The following is a 27,436-nucleotide window of genomic DNA, read 5'->3' as shown; positions in this document are numbered from 1 at the left end:
CGACCGAGTATACCTATCCTGACGTTTTTCGACGTCCTGAATCCGAATCCGAAGTTTGTTTCTCCAAATTCGAACCCGGTAAGCTATTTTTCACTGATTTATCATCCGATTCGATCCGTTTTTATGTAATTTCTATTGATATGGATCCGAGGAAATATATGAAGTTGAATTAAAGATCAAAGGCGTTCGAATGGAATTTATATGGTCGATCGATATGACATAGAAATCGAGGCAATACTTTACTACCTCTTTATGCTTTATAGAACATGTTAATATTGGTAAATGCATGAATAAGATAATGTTGGTCTCAATTGTGTAATTAATTAATTTCTACACTCGATTCGAATATAGTAGAAATTTGGTAACTGATTATGGTTCAGAGGACTTTTATAAGAATTGAGGAATTGCTAGAATTAAATTTCAAGTTCTATGTTTGGTAATAAAGAAATCAACGTGTATCTGTATCTTATAATTTATTTCATCAAAGGTCAAATGTTAAAGGTACTTGGATGGGAAAATTATGAGAATACTCCGGTAAGGTAAAAATTATGAAAATACCCTTATGTTATAAAAAGACAAGATTTGACTATGGAAGTTGGATAAGAGGTTTTTGATCTGATGAAACTACTGATGTGCATAAGAAATGCTAGTTTTGCTTGAAAAATATAGATAACCGGTTTTAACCCAAGAGGATTTGAGCAATAATCTAGGAGTCTGTTAAGGGAATCATTTCAAGATCAGAGAATGTTCGGGAAAACAATTAATCATAATATCTCTAAATTATATTATTTTTGTTAAGAGTTAATACATAAATTATCTGGTTAAAAAATTATGAAAATTCCCTTGAGAGGTAAAAATAGTCTGAGTTGACCCTGAATGAGAAAGTACTTTGAGAATTCGTACTTAACTCGATTAAGTACGTATTTAATTGTTAAGATCCTAACTTAGTGCAGAAAAATTCCTTATATTCCGTTTGTAAAATATGAGAAGGCACTTGACCCAAAAATATCCGAGTTATAAGTAAATACCGGAAGAATGATTTATCAATGGTGCTCTTTTGTCAGAATTATTTGAAAGGACTGAAGTAAATGATAAGTTTGAATTTAATAATAAGATCGGATGGAAGGAAATGATTGTAATACAATGGATCTGTGAAATGACCAAAATATCCATGGTTCTGTGAAATGACCAAAATACCCCTGGTATGGAAATAACCAAGAATATCACCAAACTCAGGAATGATTGGATATCCCCAAGCTCTGAAATTAATGGAATAAAATTGAGCACCAGAATGACCAAAATACCCTTATGACCTAGACTAAGTAGAGGTATTGGACTAATTAAGGAATTCAAATAAACATAGGTGTTGTACTACCCTTAAAAGTAATAGAATATAATTTAAGTGAGTAGATCAACCCTAAAGCTATATCAATACCTGAATGACATAGATATTACTTGAATGCGTGTTCATCTTCTCAAGTTTGGCTCGATGATAATTTTGGAAGTATTCAGCTCAGCTCAGCTCTAAATCGCATTCAGTACTAAGAATTGAACGTTTGTTCGACAAATCAACCAAGAAAACCAAATTGAATGGAACGGAAGTACAATATGTATCTGAAATTCAGGAACGTTTGAATTACTCTGGAAAATCCTGAAGTAACTGGAATGGACTTGAATGCTAAATGAACTAAGTAACCTCAATGACTGAGGATTGAGTAAGTGATTAGGATAAGCCTGAAAATTCGGATGAACTTACATGATGTATCATCCCTATAGATTATAAACCACAAATCAAGTACGTCAGCATTTCATAGTATCGTGGAAGCATGAAAATGAAATAAAGACAATTAGAATATATGTTCGTCTCCTTAAGATATGTTCAGTGATGACTCAAAAGTTGATTTATGGACAATAATTGTTGGTATTAAAGAGTGAATACCTGGTAGGACAAAGAATGGACCGGTCAACATGCATTAGTTTTGGGAGTTGTTAAACTTGAGTTATTTCAATAATCCGATAGATCGACATCGACTGTAAATGTCCTTAATCTTCATTTCTTCCTTATCAGCTCAAGTTATATTCTGAATAACTGGTGATTCCGTTAGTTATTGAACTATTCCTATAGTGATTCTAAATTTCGACATTCTATTGGTATACTGAAGATCTATATTCCTCTACCTGTTAAGATTATCCAATATCTTTGAATAATATCTATAAATTCTGGTGTATTCCCTACTCACATGAATATTTTATCTGATTTTCGATTTGAATTCTGATCTGATACTTGACATGGATTCTGATATGATATCTGACATGGATTTTGATGTGATACTTGACTTGGATTCTGATCTGATACTTGACATGGATTTTGATGTGATACTTGACATGAATTATGTTTTGGTTTTTGATATATCCGTTTACGGACGAAACATGTTTTATTTGGGGGTATTGCTGGAGGAAGAATACATGGATGCTCCTCGGCTTTGTGCTCAGGGCCTTACTTGCAGGCACAACCTCCTCGGCTGTGTGCTCAAGGCCTTATTGGACGTGACGGGGTTGTATGGTTCTGGGGAACCTACACATTTTGTTCGTGACGGATGGGGGTATATATATATATGTTTTAAAAAATATGTATCTTTTTACTGGTTTTACGTGAACATACTAGAAAACCTATTCTGATCTCCTGAACCTAGACATCTGAAATATTTTCATATGAACTGAATACTATTTGTTACTACCTGCGATATCAATGGACCTCAGCTCAGCCTAAAAATCTGTAGATATTTGAACCAATAAGGAAATGTATGTTTATTTGTATCTGCACGTTCTTCAGCATAATCTGGTAGTTATGTATTACTGAGCTTTCCGAAGCTCACTCTATTACTCAACATTGCAGGTTAAAAAGATTGTACCAGTACAGCTATCGACATCAGTAAGAGAGTTCTTCCGACGTTGTTTTCAGAGTATGATACACGTGATTAGGGGGCATGTAATTGTATTTTGTTTTAATATTTAATTCTAAAAATTTGTTTTATTTCTGTGTACTGATAAATCATTTTATAAGTTACATGTTTTAATAAAAGTTTTTAAATTTTCCGCTACTTTTACAGTGGGTCGCTCCGGTGGCCATAATGTAACACTCCAGATCGGATCAGGTTACCCGCATTGGTCTGAGGGGGTTACATGTTATCGAAAATATTAATATTTTTTTAATATTTTTAATAAAATGTTATTTAAAATATTATTTTTTCTACCATAAATGTTAATATTAGACGTTTCTTAAATTATTTAACATTTTCTATAAAGCACTTACTAAAATATTATTTTCTCCACCGAAACTATTTATATTGAGCGATACCTAAAATGTTATTTTTTTTACCGGAAATAAGGTAGCGAAATTAACATTTCTTATAAAAAAAACAATATTTTATGTAGTGTTTTACCAAAAATATTAAAAAAATATTAATATTTTTAATAAGACATTTTTATTAGTCATATATTAATGCTGGCATAACTACCCTTATTCTTGGCCATTATTACTATACAATTAGTATATTAATTGTATTAATATTCTTGTTTCTTAATAAGAAAACAACCCTTGCCTTCTTCTGTATAGAAGTTAGGATCCCATAAAAACTGAAGACTTTACCGTCCCCCCATGGTTAATCTAAAAGAAATTGCATCTTCTCCAAGGCATTCCATGTGCATCGTTTTTCCTGCTATGTTAAACTACCCTTCCCCTTATACTTTATTACCACATTACCATGTGTCAGCAACCAAAATTTCATTAGAGGTAACTGTACTTTTAAAAAAAATCAATGTGACCCTCTTATTATTTTTCCCCTTCAATGTGGTCTTCTAACACAAAAAATAAATCTTATGCCATCCTTTCATCAATGTCTTTTTGTCATTGATCATTACGGTGCTGATATTGCAGTTTACGGTGCTGATATAGCAGTCACGATTCTGACATGGCAGTCTAGGGTGATAGATTAACATAGCGGGTGATATGACAGATCAATTAAATTGTTAACTCAAACATAACAAACGGACTGTCATATCAGTACAGTGAACCGCCATATCAACACCATGAACTGGCATGCCAATATTGTAACGGTCAATGAAGAAAAATGTTGGTTAAAATGCCATATTAGATTTATTTTATGAGCTGGAGGGTCACATTGAGAGAGAAAATAATACGAGGACCTCTTATGCCATTTTACCTATTTTTTTCTTCTTCTCAAACTCAGAGAAAGCTGTGTTTGGTCCATGAAAGCATAAGCAAGAAGGGCAGCTAAGCCGAGAACAATCCCATTCGCTAGAAAGGAATAATACAGGGGGAAGATGATCATTTAGGGATTAGGTAGAACTAATACATCATAAAAATCCGTGCTTGACAAATTGACAACCTGTTTACCTTTCTCACCGACACAACGGCGTTTCGGACACTGGAGAAACGGCCAAACCGGGGGGCATCGTCTTCCGTAACATAGATGGTCAACACGAAGCCGAGTTTACCGTTAATGGAAGAGTTTGGATTCAGAGCCAATAGTTGACTTTAACTCTCACTTGCCTCTTTGAAAAATCCCATTTGCAAATTAAATATGAGTGGATCTTGTGTCCTAGGATCAGGATTCCCTAGTAATAATAATAACACTGCATTTGCATGGACAAGTTCCCAGCCAAAAGTTCCATTTATTTCTTCACTTCCTCAACCATCAGCTTTTCATATACTTGTAATTTCTGGACCCTACTTGATCATATTTAACCTTTAATAAGAAGTGTGCTGAAACCCAGATAAGAAAATTGTCTCTTTTAGATGAAAACTTCATTTATTGGGATGTTTGCATTCTGCAAACTGAATATTTGAAGTCAATGTGATTCTCCCTTTTCCCAGAAATGTTTTTCAAGCACCACTTGTTAAGGTTTATTTAACAAAGTAGATTAGATGAGAGGCATGGAGATTTCCAGGGCTGGTTTCTGTTTATTGCTTTCTGCAGTTTTCATGGTTGTTCTTGTTCCAGTTTCAATAGCTCAGCTAACTCCAAGTGAAACCAGGCTTCTTTTCCAAGTCAAAAAGATTCTCGAATACCCTCAAGTTCTTCAAGGGTGGACAAATTGGACAAACTTCTGTTATCTCCCATCTTCTTCTTCTCTCAAGGTTGTATGTTCAAACAGCCGAGTTACTGAGTTGATTATAGTTGGAAACAGGAGCTCTTCGGCTGGACAAACTTTGTCCCACAAGTTCTCCATCAATTCGTTGTTCACTGTGCTCACCAAGTTGTCTGATCTGAAAGCATTGTCCTTGGTGTCCTTGGGGTTATGGGGTCCCTTGCCATCCAAGATCAACAGGTTTCGTTCACTCCAAGCTCTCAACTTAAGCTCCAATTTCATCTCCGGGGAGATTCCCAAGCAGATTGCATCGTTGAAGAATCTAACCAGTCTGGTTTTGACTGACAATCTGTTCAATGGGAGTGTTCCTGATCTTACAGGCTTAGCACTCCTTCAAGATCTGAACATGTCTGGCAATCACCTTGGACCTCGATTCCCTTCGTTAAGCAAGAGTCTTGTAAGTATAACGTTAAGCAACAATTCTTTTAGATCTGAAATCCCTTCAGGGTTGAAGAAATTCAATCAGCTTCACAAGCTGGACATCTCTTTTAACAAAATCCTCGGACCAATCCCATCGTTTTTGTTCTCCTTGGCTTCGATTCAGTATCTTAATTTGGCACAAAACCAGTTAAGCGGGGCACTTCCTTGGAGTACATCTTGTAGTAAGAATCTCACTTTTGTGGATATCTCGAACAACCTTTTGATAGGAAAACTCCCATCATGCATTGGATCAAATTCCAGGAACAGGACAGTCGTTAGTTCATGGAATTGTCTGTCTGCTGATATGTCGAATCGCCAGCATCCTTACTCGTTTTGCAACAAACTAGCAGTGGCTGTTAAACCGGTTGAAAGGAAGGAGCAGGAGAAGGGGATCAACTTAGGCCTAATACTCGGTATCATCGGAGGTGTTGTTGTCATGGCAGGAGCTATTGTTGTGTTAATTTTGGTCATTGTTAAAAGATCAAGAGGAAGTGAAGATGTAGACGATGACAGATCCATTGCAGATAAAATGTCTGTTCGTAGCTCTCCGAAACCGGCCATCGATCCGAGTAAGACCTATCGAATTTTATGCCTTCCTTCAAAGGAATTAACTCAAGATTGTTAACGTGCCAAACTTGGTTGCTTTGATACACCACAGGGCGTGTTCCTCAGACGATGAGATCGGCTGCAATCGGGCTCCCTCGTTATCGTGTTTTCAGCTTGGAAGAAATCGAAGATGCAACCAACAACTTCGACCCATCAAATTTCATGGGGGAAGGATCTCAAGGGCAGGTAAAACATTTGTGTTAAATCTCATTACATGAAGCTATATATAAAAGGTTACATTAAAGTTGAACAATGGGGCGGTTTGGATGTTTGCAGCTCTACAAAGGTTGCCTTGTAGATGGCTCAGTGGTGGTGGTAAAATGTTTGAAACTAAACCAGAAACATGCACCTCAAAATCTGATGCAACACATGGAAGTCTTGTCCAAGCTAAGGCACAGGCATTTGGTTAGCGTTCTGGGACACTGTATCGTTAACTACCAGGATCATCCCAATATTGCCAGCACAGTGTTCGTTGTTTTTGAGCACATCTCCAATGGAACATTACGGGACTACCTTACTGGTAAAGCTAAAAGCTGCCCCCTTAAACAATTTACTCGTCAAAGGACTCAAATTTGCATTTGATTTGATTTTGACAGATTGGAGAAAGAAGGAGATACTGAAATGGCCACAGAGAATGGCAATCACCATTGGAGCTGCAAGAGGAGTCCAATTCTTGCACACAGGGATTTCACCTGCAATTTACGGAAACGATTTGAAGATTGATAATATTCTGTTGGATGAGACTCTTACAGCCAAAATTAGTGATTACAACATCCCATTGCCACTTAAGGTATGGTAAACAACACCAAATACACATTGGATTTAATCTGCCCTCGTTTTTCATGTGTCTTCCTTGATGAAATTTGCAGACAGGTTCAGAAAGCCCCATCTCCAATCGGCTTAGCAGTGATGAGAATGGTGAGAAGGAAGACATTTATCAGCTGGGAATTCTTCTGCTACAAGTCATTACTGGTAAACTGGCCACATTCACAAGCGAATTGAGCGAGCTTAAGCATCAGGTAAACAAGTTTCTTTCCTCTACTACTTCTTTAATGGCGATATATAAAATAAAAGCACTAAACACTGAATTAAATCTTGCCATGCAGCTGGAAGAGAGCTTGGCAGAAGGACCATCAAAGCTGAGAAGTGTGACAGACCCTTCAATAAGGGGCACTTTTGCATATGACTCGATGAGAACCACGGTTCAATTCGCCATCAATTGCCTGTCCAAGGATTCAACCAAGCGCCCCTCGATTGAAGACGTGCTTTGGAATCTGCAATACTCGATTCAGGTCCAGGAAGGATGGACCAGTAGCGGGAACTTAGCCACACATTTGTAATACTGCTTCATTACAATTTCTTTACCCTTTTTCAGCAACCATAATTTATTATCTTCTGTGACTTCACAGCTGTTGCAAAAATAAATGTGTTTGTAATTCCACTTTGTACTTGCACAAGATTCTTTGGTAAAATCAGCATCATGGCAAATTATCCATGTGGCAACATGGTCCACCATCATTACTTCTGTCAGACACCTTAAGTCATTCCCTCGTTGAATTACTCTTCCAAAATTATTTGGGTAAAGTACACAAATGGTCCTACGATTATAACGTGTTATTTTATTGAGTCTCTTAACTATTAAAAGTTATAAAAGAATTCTCAATATTACTCTTCCTAACTCGTTCTTTTCCATTAAAATTTTGGCGGTCGTTTAAACTAAATATTAACATGTTGACTGAGATAAAACAAAATCTTATCCCAAAATAGTTTGCGATGTATTTTGTGGATCGAGTCTTCATTTATATTATGTCGTCGAGTTAGTGATTGAAACATTATATCGTTGAGCCAATGCTTGAAAGCAACGACAGTTCCAATAAACATTATTAAAATATAATTTTATTATATCATAGTTAACAAGTTAATGTCCAACTCATATTCGTCAATGAATCATTTTCAAACTTTTAATAGTCAAAAGATTCAATAAAATATCACCCTATAATCAAGAGACTATTTACATATTTTACCTTGTTACTTTTGGGACTCGTAATGAATTACGAAGAAAAAAGTTATAGTGAATAAGTACTAGGGCTCAACTCCTTGGACATAAGGCAAGTGGATCCGATAATCATCTTGTTCAAATACCCTTATGTATGTAATTCAGGTTAAAACTTGTTTTGAACTGAATGTTAATTTGTTGACTGAAATAAGATAAAATTTAATCTCATAATCATTTGAGATATATCTTATGGATTGAGTCTTTATTTACATTATGTCAGTGAATCAGTATTTGAAATATTACATCGTCAAATCAGTCTAATCAAGTAAGAAAAAACATACTTCAACCTTAGCTAGAGTGATTATATCGTAAGAAAATTCATGTTTTTTTTCTAACGATCAACGCTTCCTATTGATGTGATAGGTAAATATTTTTAAATTATTTTTAAATATATTTCTATAAGTACATATATAATTAATTATAATTATAGTTCACTCTAATTTTTTGTGTGGCTAAAGTGGCATCATACATATATTTGTTATGTTGACAGTTAGTCAACTAATAAATTTCACCCAAGCAAGAGAGATTTTGCTCAAAATTAAACGTTGAGGGCTAAAATGCTCCAAAAGAAAATGATAAAAGACAAAGTGAACATTTATACAAACATTAGGGATAATTTTATTATTATGCCAAAAAAATAGGAAAATTTACAACGTTTTCTTCTTAGGTAGCATTATGACGTGTATTTATGTATATTCAACATGACAAAATGAAAATTATGAAAAAATAATACACATTAGATGTGTTATTAATTTTTTTAATGATAAATGAACTAGATTGAATTATTTAAATAATTAGATAATTTGATTGATAAAATACAAAAAATCAATGATAAAAATAAAAATAAATAATAATTAAATGATCATACAAATAGTTTACCTTAAAGAAAATGTTTAATATAAAAATAAGTGTATAAATTATACCTTTTTTTTTATAGATTTCTAAACTATTTTTTGACTCATCTAGATACCTAACGGTACAAACATTATCACTTTAGGTGCCCGAACCGTCAACAACGTTAATTTCTCCATTAAGTGACACGTGTCACAATTTGATAATTTTAAAATTTTTATTTAAATTAAAAACATAAAAATATTTTTTAAATTAAAAACCCATATTTTTTTGAAAGTACAAAAAAGAACCCCAAAACCCTAAAATTATTAATTCCAACTCCATACCAACCGTCGCTGGCCATCACCAACTGCCTTTCGCATTGTTGAACGACCTTCCACCCATCATCAGTCCTCCACCGCTGACCATCCTCCTGTCGTTGTCCCAATCCCCCAATCCTTAAATCTCTTACCCTAATCCCAAATTTATTAGTTATTTTTTGGAGAGGGGAAACAATAACAAGGGGTTGTCGATGCAGCTGCTGAAAGGTGAACGACGGAGAGGGGAAACGACGAAGGTTGTCAAGCAGATGGTATCGACGGTCTCCATGGCCTTGAGTCATCTATTCTTAATGTCGAATGACGAGGAGAGATTATGATGCTCAATGATGAGTCGATGGTTCAACGGCGGCGGTGTGGTTCGATGGCGATGGTAACAAAAATGGCAATCGATGATGGCTGTTAACGGGATTGGAATAAGCTATTTTAGAATTTTAGTACTTTCTTTATAATTTCAGAAAAATGGATTTTTTTTTAAAATATATATAATTTTATGTTTTTTAATTTAAATAAAATTTCAAAATTGCATGAATGTGACATGTGTCCTTTAATGTAGAGTTTTAGCGTTGGTGATGGTCCGAACACCTAAAATGATAATATTTGTTACGTTAGACATATGAATTGATCAAAAAAATAGTTTAATCACCTATTCGAGAAAAACGATATAATTTGTACACTTATTTTCGTATTAACACTAAAGAAAATCCCAATGTTTGTATGAGTTTAACATCAACATTTTAACCAATTGGGAGAGGGGTTCGAGTATTATTTTAGCAAAATTTATTGTTACTCATCCCCATCATTCGCAATCAGCCACTAAACTAAACCAGCTTTGGTTTCTCTCACTTTCCTCTTAATTTTTCTCGGCAAAAACAAGCATGGTGAAAGGACCTGGTCTCTACTCCGATATCGGCAAAAAGGCTAGAGGTTAGGCTTTTCTCATTCTCCACTTTATTTCTCATTTCACCTTCTTTTTATTCATTCTTATTCTTGTTTTATTTTAATTTCAGATCTTCTTTACAAGGATCACCAGTCGGACCACAAATTCACTGTCACTACTTACACCTCCAATGGAGTCGTGAGTTTTTTTTCTTTTAATTTTTCAACATTTTAAACATTTTTTTCTTCACATCTGATGTTCGGTATCGATTATTTTTATTTGCTTTCTTCTGCTTATTCCGAGTATTGTTCTCTTTATGTTGAATTTCAAGATTTTTATGTAAAATATGATCTGCATTCAGCATTTTATTTATTTGTCATGTTTATGTAAAATGTCATTATTTTGCTTGTTATACAATTCTGTATGATTTATTTGCGTATATTTTTTGTTCAATATGCTCGCATGAGTATTTTGTCTGTTTGATCTTATGAATTTATGACCGATCTTGAGATTAATGGTTTTGACTCTTTGTTTCCCTTTTTTCAATATGTTACTGTGTTTTCTCGTTCATATGCTGATTCTTTAATTTGATATATATGTCAGGCAATCACATCAACTGGGATTAAGAAAGGTGAATTGCTTTTGGCTGATGTAACCACTGAGCTGAAGAACAAGAACATCACAACCAAAGTGAAAGTTGACACTAATTCTAATGTAAGTTGTAAAACAATTTGACAAGTTTTTGAATTTTAATGGTCATGCTCATATAGTTATTGCATGCAATCTCATTATGATTAATACAAAGGTAGGCAAAGTTTTGGACTAGTACTGTTTTACTCATTGCCATGGTGAATTCAGAATTGGCTTCATTATTATCTCATTCTGATGAATATGAAGGTAGGAAATGTTTTGGTCTTGTACCGTTTTTACTCGGTGTCATTTTGAATTTTTTTTCTTTTTCTTTTGTAGCTATTTACCACTTTTACTGTCGATGAACCTGCACCCGGATTGAAGACAATATTTAGTTTTATTGCCCCTGATCAAAGGTCTGGCAAGGTAATGGCGATTTCCTTACTCCTGTCATAAACTTCTTTCCAATATTACCAACATTTTCAGGATTCTGGTTTATGTAACGAGCTGTAGCTATGTTTATCAATTGATTCTACAAACTAGTAGGTTTCGTGTGGTGATGACAAGGCCTTTATCGTCGTTGTAACAGGTGGAACTGCAATACCACCATGAGTATGCTGGCATAAGCACTAGCATCGGTTTGACTGCTAAACCCATTGTTAACTTTTCCGGGGTGGTCGGAAATAATTGTGTCTCTGTTGGGACCCATCTTTCATTTGACACTGCCAATGGAAACTTTACCAAATTGAATGCTGGGCTGAATTTCACCCATTCTGACCTTGTTGCTTCCCTGACATTGTAAGTACAGTTCCTTCAGCAGAGTTGCTTTAACTTTTAGTTTATATCTACATTGCTATGATATGACCTCCCTACTTACTCGACTTGAGTCTGAGTAACATAAGTTTATTACATATTAATATATCGATATTCTCATATGGGACTAAATTTCTTTATATGATCAGCTAATTTATTGGCCTGGAAGCATGAAATCGTGAAAAGTTGTGCTGGAATATCTGTTTGAATGATTCTCTTTCCATTTTCTAAGCTTCTGCGTGTATTCCATTATTCTGCTTGTTACGCTTCTGGTTTTGACAAGGTTATTTTTGTTGATATCGACAGAAATGATAAAGGCGACACTCTTAATGCTTCCTACTACCACATTGTTAGCCCATTGACCAACACGGCTGTTGGTGCGGAGCTGACCCATAGCTTTTCAATTAACGAGAACTCCCTCACAATCGGTACGCAGCATTCACTTGACCCGTTGACAAGGGTGAAGGCTAGACTGAACAACTATGGCAGAGCAAGTGCTCTGATCCAGCACGAGTGGCGCCCGAAATCTCTCTTCACAATCTCCGGAGAGGTGGACACCAGAGCCATTGAAAAGAGCGCTAAAGTTGGGCTGGCATTGGCACTCAAGCTGTAGGGAAAGGCGATATTGCTGCGCAAATTGAACGTGAAATCAACTGTCGCTTACATTCTCTCGCTTGTTTTCTTGTTCCAGTCATTAAACTTGGTAGGTGGAGAAAGGAAGGCCCCATTCCAATCATTGTTTGATTGACAATCAATCTAATCATCGTTTGATGAACGACCAATGACGTCACAACAATAAAATTGATGCTCCTGACGTGGGTTTATCTCTTTTTATGACTTTTATCTAAAAAATCGCATAAAATAAAAATATTTCAACAAAACACATATAAAATTATGAGTAAAATACGCATTTAGTATCTAAACTAGTAGTCTTTTCAAAACTATACCTAACATTAAACTTTTGTTTCATTTTAGTATTTTCCGTTAAAAATTTAATGGAAATGACATTTTTATGGGTAAATTATATCATTATTCACTTAATTATATTCTCACTCCTATTTTGGTCATGAAAGTTTAACAATTTTCAATTTGACTACTCAACTTTCAAAATTGCTCATGTTTTAATCACTCTAATTTATTTTATTAATAATATTTTGTGACATGATATTTTTTTTATTAATATGTAATTAAAAATAAAAAAATAAATTTAAAAGTTGGAGTGATTAAATTAAGTGTAATTTGAAAGTTAAGTAATTAAATTAAAAAACTTAAACTTCAATGACCAAAATAGGAGTGATAAGATAGTTGAGTGATGAATGATGTAATTTACCCATAAAAAGTGCTAAGTTGTAACAGCTCTGTCAAATTTTTAACGATGAGTATTAAAATGAAACAAACGATGGGATACTAAAATAAACAAAAACTAAATATTTTTCGTTGTTTTGATAAGTTTTACGTGTCCAAAGTTTTAACGTGATATGTGTAACACTATCATTTTGAAAACGTGTTATGTGTTGTATTATCATGATGTACACATGACACATATCACATCATAACTTTAAATACAAAAAACTTATCATGTTAATGACTAAATCTGTCTCAAAAGATGTGAAGACCCTCTGCTACTTTAAAAATGAGGCCCTTAAAATATTTTATAGTAGATAAAATTGTAAAATAACAAAATTTATCATATTACTATTGTTTCTTACAAAAAAAAAAATCAAACATATGAAATTAAGTTTTCTCCACTGGAATTTCTTCACTTGTGCGTACAATTACAAAAATATTTTTTTGGGTTAGCAGATTCTTTTCTAAGTGTGGGCCCTCAAAATTTTGAGGCACTGTGACGTATTACAAATTACATTTACAAATGGACGGGCTTATTAATGACAAACGTTGATTATTAGTCAACTAACAATTTTTATTTAATTAGGATTGTTTGCTCAAAATTGAAATGTTGAAAGCTAAAGTGTTCCAGAAACAATGACTAGAATGACTATTTAATTAAATAGGAGTATTTTTTATTATCGTGCCTTTTAAAGACACTCCGGATCTAATTTTTAAGATAAACTATCCATTTGGTCATTCACCTCTTACTTATTTTTTTTGTCACTCAACTTTTATTTTTTTTTTATAAATCATACATAACGTTATGTTTTGAATATCTTTTGGTCACTCATGGTTAAAATATTAACAATGACGACAACTTGATAATTTTTATTATTTTTCAATGTTGATATGATATTATTTTATGATGACGTATCATTATCACTATTAATTTTTTAGCAGTAGGTGACCAAAACATAACTAAAATATAATATTAAGTATGATTTTAAAAAATAATAGTTGAATGACTAGAAAAAACTAAATAATATGAATGATCAGATAGGTAGTTTACCCTGTTTTATAAAACAATGTTAAACTGATGCTAACAATGTAATTTTTTTAGAACACAAAGGTAGAAAATATCTAAGCTAGTTTACTATGTTTCCTCTACGATCTTTCATTAATAGATTTTCTATTTCCGCCGGAGGGTCTTCAAAGTTGTAGAGTTCGAATGGGAGGTTTCATGTCATCTTTGTCAATCCGTCGGCAACTCTGTTTCGTTCTCTCAAAATATGGCCAAAATATAACTGCTACTTTTGCTAAATTAATCAGACGACATGTGGTATCATCGGTGATACTCTATCTATCAACACACCTTACATCAAAAGTTTGAATACTTCTTTATTGTCTGTCTCTATCATGAACATTTGTAAACCGATATTCCATGTCATTTAACATAAAATGTTAATACTTTGATATATTTATAATAATCGAATTTAAAATAAAATAATAATAACTTTTTTTTACCATTGAGTCGTGACAATTTTCAACTTCGACTGTGCAGAAAGGCTTTGTTTGGATGCTCTTTGCTTTATAATTCATATGATCTACAGTAGGATTAGAGGTAGACGATTCTCCAACTCGGCAACTATCAGTCATCACAAAAATATTTAATCGTTCGAGGGAAAAGAAAACAAAAGAAACAAAAACGATTGATGGGAATTGCTCAATCATCGTCGTTCATTCGATACTAAATTCAATTTGTTGAGATATTTTCCCAATTTCCCACCTCTCACACCCACTCCTTTTCTTCATTTTTCACCTGTAAAGGACAAAAATCGAGCTTTGAACTCGACACCCTTCGCCCTTCTCCTAGTAATATTAACAATTTCTCAAGCTCTTCTGTTTTGTTTCTGTTTGTGGGTCACTTTTTTTTGTTTGCTTTTTGGTCTGGGAATTCTTCAAGGTTCTTTAAAAATATATTCCTACCCACATGGGATTGGTTCCAATCGGGAAACCCAGAATCTCAGGTCTCAAGAAACAACAAAAGCTGCAACAACGTCGAACATGGATTCAAAATCGGGTTTAATCCAACAATCTTTCAACTCCCGTTATTCCGAATGGGTCCGGGAAGCTCTCGACGAATTATCCGACAATTTCACCATCACGGATCCTTCGATTTCAGGCCACCCAATCGTTTTCGCAAGCCGGAGCTTCTTGAAAATGTTGGGTTATTCCCGGGAAGAAGTAATCGGTCATAACGGTAATATATTTCAGGGTCCCAAAACTAATCGGAGGACGGTGATGGAGATAAGAGAAGCGATTCGAGAGGAGAGGGGTATTCAAGTGAATTTGGTGAATTACCGTAAAGACGGGACGCCGTTTTGGATGTTGTTCCATATGAGTCCCGTTTTTGGGAAAGAAGATGGGAGGATGATTCATTTCGTGGCTGTTCAGGTCCCGATAACAAGGCGGCAGAGGAGGAATGGAGGGGTGAGCTTCAGTGAGGATGCCTCTGGCTTGAATGAGATTATGTTCGGCTCCTGTAGGAAGGAAGTGGATACCAATTCTGTGCTCGAATTGGGTCGTGTTTTGTCCTCGGTTTCGAGTAGTAATGGTTCGATTTCTCGGCTTCATCTTTTGTATCGTAGCCATTATTGAATGATCAATTGCAGTACTAACTAAATATTTTCATTCATTATGCTTTTACTCGTATATTTGTTATCAACTGCTCATTTAATGTGGAAACTGGAAACATGTTCATAAATAGCAGGTATAACAAGTATGCTGAGTGCCATTATCAAATGCAATTCACAATTTTATTTCAAGTCACTTCTTTTATCTTCTGGATTGAGTTTTGATTATATGCTACTTGATGTTTCACTCTTTGTTTCGATGATAATAATTGACACTATGTTATCATCTTTCATTGCAGTTGGATTTAGTTGTTTTGAGTTCTTATCCAAGTGTATTTTACAGTATTAGATATTGAAGAGACATGCGAGGCAAGCGATTTCGAGAAGCGAAGGGCAGCGAATGCATTTAACAGCATCTTGTTCGTGCTAACCCACTATAGTGAGTCGACTGGCAGATTGGTCTGCGGGAAGAGATGCATTGTGCCTGGTGTAGGCTACATCAGTTCATCACTAAATATATCACTTGGTAGAATCAAACAGAGCTTTGTACTGTGAGTTTGCAAAATTCTTTATTTTCAATTTCATGATGATAACCAACTTTAGCAGGGAGTTCTGATGTCTCTTACTTTTGGTTACCTGCAACATATTTCCGTGGCCTTGCAGAATCGATCCACATTTACCCGGGCTGCCTATAGTTTATGCAAGTGACACCTTCTTAAAATTGACAGGTGCTTTAACTTATCTGATATACAATACCAGATATCATTGTTAACCTCGTATAATTACTTTACCTGTGAAGAGGGAAAGGATTAGTGTAGATTTTATATAAATTGATTTAAGGATGCATTTTTTTGTAGCTGCTTACATGCTTCTTTGCCTCCATAGGCTATGATAGGCATGAAATATATGGGATTAATTTTGCAGTTTTGAATGGTGCTGATACAAATACTTCGAGTGTATATCAGGTAAACTGCTTTTGTCCAATATAAACATAAAAGCTTTCTGGGTTATATAGTTATATAAGGACTTCCCATTGGGTGGATGACTACATATTGCCTACTTTTTCGTCCAGATACAGGAAAGCATTCAAAAAGAACAAGCATGCACAGTACGTATCTTAAGTTACAGGTTGATACTTTGCCACTTCCAATATTACTGAAGTATGGATTTGTTCCCCTAAGGTTTAATCATGCATGTTTTATTACTGTACCAGGAAGGACAAAAGCTCATTTTGGAATAGCCTTCACTTATCGCCTGTTCGTAATGCCTCCGGCAAGGTAACGTGTTATTGCGTATGCGTTACCTTTTATAAGTCCATATAAGTTCTATGATCTTAATTTTTGTTGTTCTGTTGACAAGATCAATATTATTTGCATGTTGTTGTTGGTCACTGCTGTGCCTTCAGCCTCGAACGCTGAAGTCAGGCATTGATGAATTGGGTAAATCAGTTCTATTTAACATGAATTTTTTATTTTTGTTATGCCTCTTATAAGCAAAGGATGATTTTTGTTGTTTGTTTTTCCGGAAAGCCAATTAAGGCTTCTTTTTTTTTTTTTTGGGGGGGGGGGGGGAAAGCAATCCAGTCCAGTAGGCTTACCTGTCATAACGTAAGACCACAGTGATACTTCGTAGCATATGAACGATAGAATTTGAGCCTGTCTGTTTAGTACTTGATATTTTTTCCGCTTCATTCCATCTCTTTTTTACTTTGAAATAATCTGACTTCTGCTTTGTTATTCTCAATAGTGACTGTATTTCATGATTTGTGTTTTTAATACCTCCTTAATTTTTCATATTGAATGAATTGATGCTAAAACTAGGTAATGCTGGAAGTTTATAATGGTTGGGAACATGAGATCTAGGCTAAAACTCAGTTAATGTCGATGATCGAGCTGTTAATAGCCCATAAGTCTGGTTTTACATGTTTTAGTTTTTCTCTATCATTTAAAGCCTGCTTGGAGAGTATCGATGCTATAGAGATTGTTATAGCTTTTTTATAGTTGTGATTGGCACTCTCTTACACCGAGTATTTCTGCTCAGATAGCTTACTTTGTGGGCGTTCAGATGGAGGAAGAGTGTAAGAACACGGACAGACACGGGCTAAGCCCCGAGATGAGGCAACTTAGCACTGTCGGTGCGGTGAAGGTTGCAGTGAGGAGCTTATCAATGGCTGCTGGCTCCTCCAAGTCATAAGACGGCTCCTGTATTCTGTGCAGCTGTTATATATCTCTCACCAGGCACTTGAATCCAGTCTCAAACGTGTAATCTCACCTATTACCTGTCCGAAATGAGAAAATGTAAAGGAAAAGGAATAATGGAGCAGAGATTGTTTCTATGGGGTTCATTGGTATGTAACATTGTTTATATAGAAAATGCATCAATAATGCTTTTCCTTTTTGGTAAGTAAATCTCTTAGTCACCAAATTTCATCCACTTGTCCCCACAATTGTTTCATTCAAGCAATCTTTCTTTTATCCTTTTTATTATCAATGAAGGCTGATATATAGAGAAACATACAAGGCCAAGAGTACAAAGAAAAGAAGTGGCTAACAAATGCAAAGGCTAAAATATCTGATTCTGTCACTATCCAACCCTCAGTTTTCATATTGACATTACAGGCTTACTGATAACTGACAGTATCGAGTCTCACTGATATGTGATTTCCAATTGGATAATGTTATACCTTCGAAGAAAATCTTTTGAATTCATCAAGTCTCCGTCAATAGTGTTCCTCGGAGGATTACATTCTTCGAACAAAGCCTCCAAAGTCTCCCGGAGACACCAGGCTCTCTTCGGGACCACATTCATTGGGAATGTTCTTCGAAATTCATATTCCTTAATCATTGGCAGTTAAATCCGGTAATTAACAGTCATACCTACCTACATAGTCTGTCAGTCTATTAATATGTATGATGACTATAAGTTTGACACCAATCATCCTATAACTGAGATATTTATTCTTCCGAGAAAAGATTGAAAGAGCGATCTCACTCCTTAATACTCTTTTTCATTCTTAATCTTAGAGCATTCTTTTCGTTTTTGTCATTGTTTTCCTCCATTCTCTTTTAGAAAATCACGGCAACGGATGTCTCTATACCGGACAACTCTTCACTTAAATCAAAATGAATGAATCATCGACGACGGACACAATCCACTTGTTCTCATTAGGATAGTTTTTATGGTTGTTTCTTGCACAACGTAAAATGTGGGCTAGTAGTTCACTGAAAGTAGCGAATAACATTTTGTTTCCGGGCTTTAGTTTTGCTTGATTCTTTGATTAACTTGTGTCCTTTAACAAGAATATATAGATTTCCATGCCAATGGTAGTTTTTGTATACAAGATATAAGGTACAAGTAGAAACTACACAAACATTGAACATATAAATATGCTAATATTTCGTTTCTTAAATGTTCTTTTATTGGGACTGAACTTTTCTTAAATTTATGTACACAAGATACTATTGTTCGACAGAGTGAGATAAAGTTCTGCATTCTGAGTTAAGCCATAATTTAGGGGTTTTCCTCGGAAGGGTGTGGATATCCTATTGTTTGATGGACTTTATTAATTCTTTTTTTTGCTATGATTTTTTGGCGATTATATTTATGCCTAGTGGTGTCTTGCATATAATGCTTGGTGCAGCTGTCTTTTACTTCGTCATTGTGATGTTATACAATTCTGCTATTAATATTTGTGAGTTTTCTTCCAGGTAGGTGATGTAAAATGAAAAAAGAAACTGTTCAAGGAGCAGAAATTTATCCTGCTGCACAACAAATGCTTATCCATAAGGGTAAAGTTCTTAAAGATTAGACGACTCTGTCAGAGAATAGTGTTGCTGAAAATAGCTTTATAGTGATCATGTTGGCAAAGGTGAAATTAGTGTTTCCCCCCATTCCCCTCTCTTTCTCTCACTCCCTCAGGTGTTTGTAAGTTCTTATCTAATGCTTCCTAACCTTGCTGGCCATAATGTTTGCTTGTAATAAATGCCTAAACTGAAATAATTTTCCACTCAGTTGTTGGATTCAGAAGCTATCTTAGTATTGGTTTAGGATGGAGTGTGGTGCCATTAAATCTTTTGGAATGTGTTTGTTCCAATTAGAAAAGAATGAAGAAATAATATGCGTCTTATTTCTTCAATGAGTACAAGGCTCCTTTTATACAGAGGGAAATTACAACAAAATAAAGAAACTAATTAGAGCCAATATTTGACAGCTTCTACTTTCCTACTTTTTCTTGATTTACATCTTTTACTTTATATATTTACATAGAAAACAAATCCTAGAATATCTCACAGATTATGACTAAATCAAGGCTTTCAATGACCAAATTTCCAACACTCCCCCTCAAGCTAGTTTAAAGATATCTTCCATAGCCAGCTTGCTAGTCAGATTACCAAATTGCTTCTTGTGTAGTCCCTTCGTTAGTACATCAACTAATTGTTCATCAGTTGGAAGATATGTCATGCATATTATTCCCGCATTGACTTTCTCCTTGATGAAATGTGTATCCACTTCTATATGTTTCGTGCGATCATGAAGAACTGAATTATGAACAATAGCAATAGCAGCTTTGTTGTCACAATAGACCTTCATTGGAGTCGAGTAAGAAAACTTCAATTCTTCAAGAATCCTTTTTATCCACATCGCCTCGCAGATTCCATGGGCAACGGCTCTGAATTCTGCTTCAGCACTACTTCTAGCTACCACATTTTGTTTTTTACTCCGCCATATAACTAGGTTTCCTCCAACAAAGGAACAGTATCCAGACGTTGATCTTCTGTCTGTAACACTTCCTGCCCAATCTGTGTCTGTGTAGACTTCAACTTGAAGATGTCCATGTTTCTTGAACAATAAGCCGCTTCCTGGAGTTTCTTTCAAATATCTTAAGATCCTATAGACGGCCTCGAAATGCTCCGCCCCTGGTGAGTTCATGAATTGACTTACCATGCTAACTGCAAAAGCAATATCATGCCGTGTATGAGACAAGTAAATCAACTTCCCTACAAGTCTCTGATATTGTTCCCTGTCCTTTACTTCTTCAACCTTAGCAGCTTGTAACTTCAAGTTTGGCTCAACCGGAGTTTCAACCATCTTACAACCAAGTAGACCTGTTTCTCCAAGGAGATCAAGAACATATTTTCTCTGATTGACAAATATGCCTTCCTTAGATCTTGTAAATTCCATTCCAAGGAAATACTTAAGAGCTCTCAGGTCCTTAATTTGGAACTCATTTGCTAGTCTTTTCTTCAGAATAGTTAATTATGTTTCATCATCACCAGTGAGAATAATATCATCAACACGAACAATCAAAATTGCAACTTTGCCATCTTTTGAATGTTCATAAAATATTGTGTGATCAGCTTGACTCTGCAAGAAGCCATAACTGATAACTGTCTATCCAAAGCGATCAAACCAAGCTCTTGGTGACTGTTTGAGTCCATATAGTGACTTATGTAATCTGCATAATTTGTTATTGCCAAGTTTCTTCTCAAATCTTGGCGGTAGGCTCATATACACCTCCTCTTCCAGATCACCATTGAGAAATGCATTTTTAACGTCAAGTTGATGTAGAGGCCAATCGGAATTCACTGCAAGAGATAACAACACTCTAATAGAATTTATTTTAGCAACATGAGCAAAAGTCTCTTGGTAGTCAATCCCATAATTATGAGTAAATTCTTTAGCCACCAATCTCGCCTTGTATCTCTCAACGCTTCCATCAGCTTTACTTTTTATTGTAAACACCCATTTAAACCCGACTATTTTTTTTCCTTTGGGTAGATCGACAATCTCCCATGTACCACTTCTCCTTAGAGCATTCATCTCCTCCATGACTGCTAATTTCCAATTCGGATCATCCAATGCTTCCTGTATATTCCTTGGAACAAACAAATGTGAAATCCTAGATGTGAAAGCTTTATGGTTTTTTGATAGTCTGTGATAGGAAAGATATTTTACAATGGGATGTTGAGTGTAATTTCGGACACCTTTCCTAAGTGCTATAGAGACATCAAGATCAGGAATACTAGGTGAATTGTTGGATAAAGTGGAGGAAATCAAAGGTGTAGTAGGGATAAGATTACCTGAAGTTTCGACACAAGAACTTAGATCTTCAGATTGGTTTCGTGCAGGGTTGATATTTGAGTCTTTATTTCTCAAATGAAATCTCTTCCTAGTATAAACTGAAGCTCAAAATTCAAATCACGTTGATTAGTTTGTAGTACTTCTCCCCCTGAATGAGAATCTCCTTCATTAGGCACCAACAAACCTGGTTCTCCTAGGTAATCGTTATTAGAAACACTTGAATTTGGATTTTCAAAGCGACCACTCTCAGAAATGCGTGGTTTTTGTGTAGGATAAATGGCATTGGGTAGTGGGATAGAAATGTCCCAAAAATTGTCTTCTACATCAGAATTTTTTGTGAAATAAGGTTTTGTTTCCAAAAACGACACATCCATACTCACATGAAATTTTTTTGTTTGAGGATCAAAACACTAATACCCCTTTTTATTTGAAGAGTACACCAAAAAAATGCATTTAATAACACGTGGGTCAAGTTTTGAACGAAATTGGCATGGAACATGAACATAGACAGTACATCCAAAAACTTTGATAGGTAACTCAGAAAACAACCTTGTTCCAGGAAAAGATGATTTTAGGCAATCGAGTGGTGTTTTGTATGTTAACACCTTAGTAGGCATCCTATTTATCAAGTAAGCGGCTGTTAAAACTGCTTCACCCCATAAGTATTTGGGAACATGCATGTAAAACATTATGGCACGTGCTATTTCAAGTAAATGTTTATTTTTTCGTTCTGCAATGCCATTTTGTTGAGGGGTATCCCGATATGTAGAGTGATGAAAAATCCCTTTCTCTTTCAAAAATCACCTAAGTGCTCATTAAAATATTTTGTTCCATTGTCAGAATGTAAAATACTAATCTTGGTTTGAAATTGGTTTTCAATCAGGGTGTAAAATTTTTTGAATAAATCTTTCACGTCAGACTTTTTATTCATTAGATAAATCCAACATAACCGTGTGTGGTCATCAATAAAAGTAGCAAACCACCTTTTACCAGGAATAGTAGTAACTTTAGAAGGGCCTCAAACATCACTGTGAATCAGATAAAAAGGTTTGGAGGCCTGATAATCTTTTGGTAAATAAGGGGAACGACGGTTTTTTGAAAAAATGCAATTTTCACAATGAAAGAAGAACAATCAATCCCTTTAATAATTCTGGAAATAAGTGTTTCAAATAAAGAAAACTAGGATGTCCTAGTCTATAGTGCCACAACATTATTTTTTCTCGAACATAAATTGAACTAGGACCACTAAAGATCTGGACTTTTTTATTACTGATAGATACTTCATCAAAGTAATAAAGACCTTCAATCATCCTAGCACGTCCAATCATCATCCCCGAGTTCCGGTCCTTAAATTCACAATGTGATTCAAAGAAGATAATGCAACAATTAGAATCTCTAGATAGTTTACTGACAGACAAAAGATTGCAGGCTAATTTAGGGACATGAAGAACATCATTGAGATTAATTTTCTCTGTCAGTTTAATGAGTCCTTTTCCTGCAATAGGTGAAAAACTACCATCGGCAATTCTAATTTTTTTTTCATTTCCAGGGCAAGGTGAATAGGTATTAAATAAATGAGAAAAACTAGTCATGTGATCTGAGGCTCCGGAATCTATTATCCACGGAGAGGAATTTGGACAAGAAAGGGCTTTAGGATTACTACCTGTTTGTGCCAAAGAAACACTAGGAATACCGGATGAGAAATTAGATTTTATCATTTTCAAGAGTTGATCAATCTGCTCTTTGTTGAAGGGACCTGAGTCAGCTTCACTTGCAGTAGGAATTCCATGATTCTTCTCTCCTTGCTTGTTGCTTTTCCAGTTAGCAGGTTTGCCATGAATTTTCCAACATGTCTCACGTGTATGGTGGGGTTTGTTGCAAAAATCGCACTAGACCCGTGGTTTATCATCAGACTTGCGCTGGTAGTTTGCTGCCTTGTAGGCTGCAACATCACTCAATAAGGCAAAATTTTCAATTAACTCACCAGTACTCTTCTTTTTTAGCATGACATTCCTTCGGTTTTCTTCTCTTCTAACTTCGGCAAATACTTCGCCAATGGATGGAATAGGAGGTCCGCCAATAATCCTTCTTCGTACTTCATCAAACTTAACATTGAGGCCGACAAGAAACTTGTAAATACGACTATCTTCTATAATTTTCTTATGGTGATTACAGTCGTCAATACTTTTCCATTCTTATGTGTTGAAGAGATCAAGATCATGCCACAACCTTTTTAACAAATGGAAATATGTGGTGACAGAATTATCTCCTTGACGAATCTCCTCCAATTTTAAAGTCAACTCAAAAACCTGAGATTGGTTGCCTAGGTCAGAATACATCTGACTAACATTATCCCACAATTCTTTTGCAGTAAGATAGCACATGTAATTGGAGCTTATGTCTTCCTCCATGGAATTGACCAGTCATGTCATAACCATGGAGTTTTCAGCATCCCAAGTAGCGTACAGCGGATCATCAACAACAGGAGCCTTCTTGTCACCAGTGATGTAACCGATTTTCCCTTGCCCACGAATATACATCCGGACTGATTGTGACTATCGGAGGAAGTTGTCACCATTTAAGCGGATGGTGGTGATTTGGACAGAATGAGAATTGGAGTGGTGCTGCGGAGTGGCCGCAACAGGGGTTGAGGTGATTTCCGACACGACTTTCGGACATGACTACAATGACTTTGGAACTACTGTGTTTTAGAGTTAAGACACGATTATGGCTCTGATACCAAATTAGAAAGGAATGAAGAAATAATATGTATCTTATTTCTTGAATGAGTACAAGGCTCTTTTTATACAGAGGAAAATTACAACAACAAAAGAAACTAATTAAAGCCAATATTTGACAGCTTCTACTTTCCTACTTTTTCTTGATTTACATCTTTTACTTTCTATATTTACATAGAAAACAAATCTTAGAATATCTCACAGATTATGACTAAATCAATGCTTTCAATGACCAAATTTCCAACAGTTCCGTTAGTTGCATGCTCCAAAATGTCAATTTGCTGCTAAACAAGAAACAATACTTCTTGGTATTTTCTATTTTTTGGCCATTAACCTACTTGTATCCTTGTTTATTTTCGTTGTTTTCAATTTGGCACTAATCCTACAATGTTTTCTCTTGTGCTAGAATAAGGGTTCATCTGGTGATTGTGCAACTGCTTCAACAGCTCCAACAACTAAAGTAAGATTATTATTTTTTTCACCTCTCCTGCTCTGTTTTCCATAATCTTTTCTGAATATTAATTTAATTAAGGCATAATTGCTTATTAGCAGTTATTCTGCTATGATTTTTTTTATCTATATTACTGAAAAGACATTTTCATTTGACATGACCTGAAAAAGGCATTAGGATTTTGTTTCTTCTGGTGGAAGATGTTTTGTTCAATACTATGATGACCGATGAGAAACAACTTGGGTAAATGCAATTTGTACGTGTTTAAATCATTAAATGTTGTAGGTAGTGAATAGCAGTGCTTTAAGTATTTTAGAAATGGGGCATGGTTGAGTTGTTTTGTGTCCAAATGCTTACCATCTGATTCACACTATTGAATGATAAACAGAATGCATAATGTTGGAATCTTAGTTATTCTATTACTAACTTGGTCCTACTTTTAACATTTGTGAGTTACTTGGTTTCCTATTGTTTTCTCACCTCTTCCCTTCTAATATCACATTGACAATTAAATTGCCACCATCGTAATCTCTCTTCATGGACTCCACTAGAACAGTGGAAAACTGTGGAGTGACTTTTGGTTAGTTACTTCTGGAAAACTGTGCATGTATATGCACAGGTTAATGAGTAGTGATTTTGGGTGCTAGTATTTCTTTCCCTTCTCTCATAGTTGATAAAATGTGTTCTTTGTAGACTCCCCAGACAAGTGTACCACCAGTGGCTCCAACACCAGCTTCTACTGCTCCAGCTGCAACTCCGGCTATGTATGCCTATCTGTTCTGCACTTTTTGTTCTGAATCTAGTCCTGTTGCATCAACTACTATAACGTGCGTTTCTGAAGGACTGGAAGCATGCTTTTGATTTTCTCCGTCTTCAATTGCTTTCGATAGGAAAGTTCCATGTGTTTTGCTTTTTAAAATCTAAAATAATCTGTTGAAACAGGTCAGAACCTGATGTTTATGGCCAAGCGGCATCTAATCTGGTTGCAGGAAGTAACTTAGAAGGAGCAGTCCAACAGATTCTTGATATGGATGGAGGGACCTGGGATAGGGATACTGTTGTCCGTGCCCTTCGTGCTGCTTATAATAACCCTGAGAGGGCTGTGGAATATTTGTATTCTGTAAGTAATTCCTGTATGCCTGACTTGAAATAGTGATGTGCGACCTTTTTTAGATGAGTGCCTCCAGTTCCAGTAGCCAACTTATACGTAGGGTTATTGAATTTTTTTCCTTCCCATTGCTTTATTCTTCTCCTTAAAGTAGATGGTAATAGTCTTATAGGTGTGAGATCTTCCTGAGATGATTTCTGGTAACGACGATGATACCATTTTTTGTCTTTTATAATTATGTCTTTCTACTTGCACCTTGGTAACTTCCCTTCTCATTTTGCTTCTCTTTTTCAGTTCCAAGCTTTGCGAGCAATGGTGAAGGCTAACCCACAAATATTGCAGGTTATTCTCTGATCCCTTGGTTGTTCTGGTCATCTGTGTTTTCCTTCTTTTTTCCTGTCTTTTTCCTAAGGTTTTTGTTTATTTAATTTGTGCAGCCTATGCTTCAAGAGTTGGGGAAACAAAATCCTCATCTACTGAGACTTATTCAAGAGCATCAGGCTGACTTCCTTCGCCTGATCAATGAATCTGCTGAAGGTGGAGAAGGGTAAGTCTTGTTACTTTTAGTTGCTAACTTCTTGAGCCTAGTTGTGCATGCCTTTGAATGCATATTTGCTGCTGTCTCCTGTCATAGGAACGTATTGGGACAATTAGCTGAGGTGATGCCGCAAGCTGTTCAAGTCACACCTGAGGAACGTGATGCCATCGAACGGGTAAATTATCTTTTGTTAAAGCCGACTAGGATGTGTGCATTATTCCCTGTAATTATCCTTTCTCCACCTATCTGTTTTTGACTGTTCATTGAAACATCTTATTACTCCATTTATTTTGCCTTGATTGTATATCTGTCAGCCTCAACCTGGACTTGGAACTTTGAACCCAATTTGGTATGAACCTGTCCAGCTCAAATCCGAATCATAAACCCTTTACAACTTGACCCAGAAATAACTTGAACCCAAAGTGGTCCTAAAGTGTAATGACTCGTTTTGAAAAACATGAAAAATTTACCAGACCCAAACATTTTGAAACCTGAAATCTCGACTCAAAATCAACCTAAACCCACCCAATGGATAGGATCTAGCCTTGATCTTTGTAATGAGTTCAGATATATGAACATGTTTTAAAATATTTGTAGTTTTGGATGATTGAATAAAAAATATAGGCTTGATAGTTTTGTCAGGTATTTGTTGTTATATAACCACAGCTTGGTCCATCAATGATATGCACAGCTCGAAGCAATGGAGCTTGATAGAGCAACAGTGCTTCAAGTGTTTTTGGCGTGCAACAAGTATAAGGAACTGGCAGCGAACTACCTTTTAGATCACATGCATGGTTTTGAGGATTGATTTT

The 27,436-nt window shown here is 35.5% G+C and overlaps 3 protein-coding genes and 1 pseudogene across 5 annotated transcripts; all 4 read left to right on the top strand.

Annotated features, from left to right (window-relative positions):
- Positions 1–4,777: 4,777 nt before the first annotated feature.
- LOC120210684 (probable LRR receptor-like serine/threonine-protein kinase At1g14390) lies at positions 4,778–7,698 on the top strand. The gene is made up of 6 exons (XM_039209385.1): positions 4,778–6,161; positions 6,251–6,384; positions 6,475–6,718; positions 6,795–6,988; positions 7,068–7,217; positions 7,305–7,698. The coding sequence occupies exons 1-6, from the start codon at positions 4,949–4,951 to the stop codon at positions 7,536–7,538; spliced, it is 2,169 nt and encodes a 722-aa protein (XP_039065316.1). The 5' UTR covers positions 4,778–4,948; the 3' UTR covers positions 7,539–7,698.
- Positions 7,699–10,196: 2,498 nt separating this feature from the next.
- Positions 10,197–12,378, top strand: LOC120210687 (mitochondrial outer membrane protein porin of 36 kDa-like). The gene is made up of 6 exons (XM_039209391.1): positions 10,197–10,350; positions 10,434–10,501; positions 10,907–11,017; positions 11,273–11,359; positions 11,523–11,731; positions 12,053–12,378. Exons 1-6 carry the CDS (start codon positions 10,302–10,304, stop codon positions 12,357–12,359), a joined length of 831 nt encoding a protein of 276 aa, XP_039065322.1. The 5' UTR covers positions 10,197–10,301; the 3' UTR covers positions 12,360–12,378.
- Positions 12,379–14,917: 2,539 nt separating this feature from the next.
- LOC120210686 (protein TWIN LOV 1-like) lies at positions 14,918–18,099 on the top strand. 3 transcript variants are annotated; one of them, XM_039209388.1, is made up of 7 exons: positions 14,918–15,689; positions 16,040–16,259; positions 16,372–16,436; positions 16,594–16,673; positions 16,781–16,836; positions 16,922–16,985; positions 17,749–18,099. In XM_039209388.1, exons 1-7 carry the CDS (start codon positions 15,140–15,142, stop codon positions 17,899–17,901), a joined length of 1,188 nt encoding a protein of 395 aa, XP_039065319.1. In that variant the 5' UTR covers positions 14,918–15,139; the 3' UTR covers positions 17,902–18,099. The 3 variants fall into 3 exon arrangements, with proteins under 3 accessions (XP_039065319.1, XP_039065321.1, XP_039065320.1); XM_039209390.1 differs by having other exon boundaries at positions 14,921–15,689; positions 16,633–16,673; XM_039209389.1 differs by having other exon boundaries at positions 14,939–15,689; positions 16,052–16,259.
- A 1,321-nt stretch (positions 18,100–19,420) lies between these two features.
- On the top strand, positions 19,421–27,432 carry LOC120210755 (annotated as a pseudogene).
- The last annotated feature ends 4 nt before the right edge of the window (positions 27,433–27,436 follow it).

This window comes from Hibiscus syriacus, unplaced genomic scaffold (genome assembly GCF_006381635.1).
Source record: "Hibiscus syriacus cultivar Baekdansim isolate YM2019G1 unplaced genomic scaffold, ASM638163v2 tig00109926_pilon, whole genome shotgun sequence".
In the NCBI taxonomy this organism is placed as follows: domain Eukaryota; kingdom Viridiplantae; phylum Streptophyta; class Magnoliopsida; order Malvales; family Malvaceae; genus Hibiscus; species Hibiscus syriacus.
The sequence above is the reverse complement of the archived record's forward strand: the minus strand, read 5'-3'. Positions and strand labels throughout refer to the sequence as shown.

Excerpts from the sequence above, each read along its gene's own strand:
- LOC120210684 (XM_039209385.1), top strand. The coding sequence starts at position 4,949 with ATGAGAGGCATGGAGATTTCCAGGGCTGGTTTCTGTTTATTGCTTTCT. Across the intron at positions 6,162-6,250 it reads GAAACCGGCCATCGATCCGA|GGCGTGTTCCTCAGACGATG; the intron begins GTAAGACCTATC and ends GATACACCACAG. Across the intron at positions 6,385-6,474 it reads GGGAAGGATCTCAAGGGCAG|CTCTACAAAGGTTGCCTTGT; the intron begins GTAAAACATTTG and ends GGATGTTTGCAG.
- LOC120210686 (XM_039209388.1), top strand. The coding sequence starts at position 15,140 with ATGGATTCAAAATCGGGTTTAATCCAACAATCTTTCAACTCCCGTTAT. Across the intron at positions 15,690-16,039 it reads CTCGGTTTCGAGTAGTAATG|TGTATTTTACAGTATTAGAT; the intron begins GTTCGATTTCTC and ends TTCTTATCCAAG. Across the intron at positions 16,437-16,593 it reads CACCTTCTTAAAATTGACAG|GCTATGATAGGCATGAAATA; the intron begins GTGCTTTAACTT and ends TTGCCTCCATAG.
- LOC120210687 (XM_039209391.1), top strand. The coding sequence starts at position 10,302 with ATGGTGAAAGGACCTGGTCTCTACTCCGATATCGGCAAAAAGGCTAGA. Across the intron at positions 10,351-10,433 it reads TATCGGCAAAAAGGCTAGAG|ATCTTCTTTACAAGGATCAC; the intron begins GTTAGGCTTTTC and ends TTTTAATTTCAG. Across the intron at positions 10,502-10,906 it reads CTTACACCTCCAATGGAGTC|GCAATCACATCAACTGGGAT; the intron begins GTGAGTTTTTTT and ends TATATATGTCAG.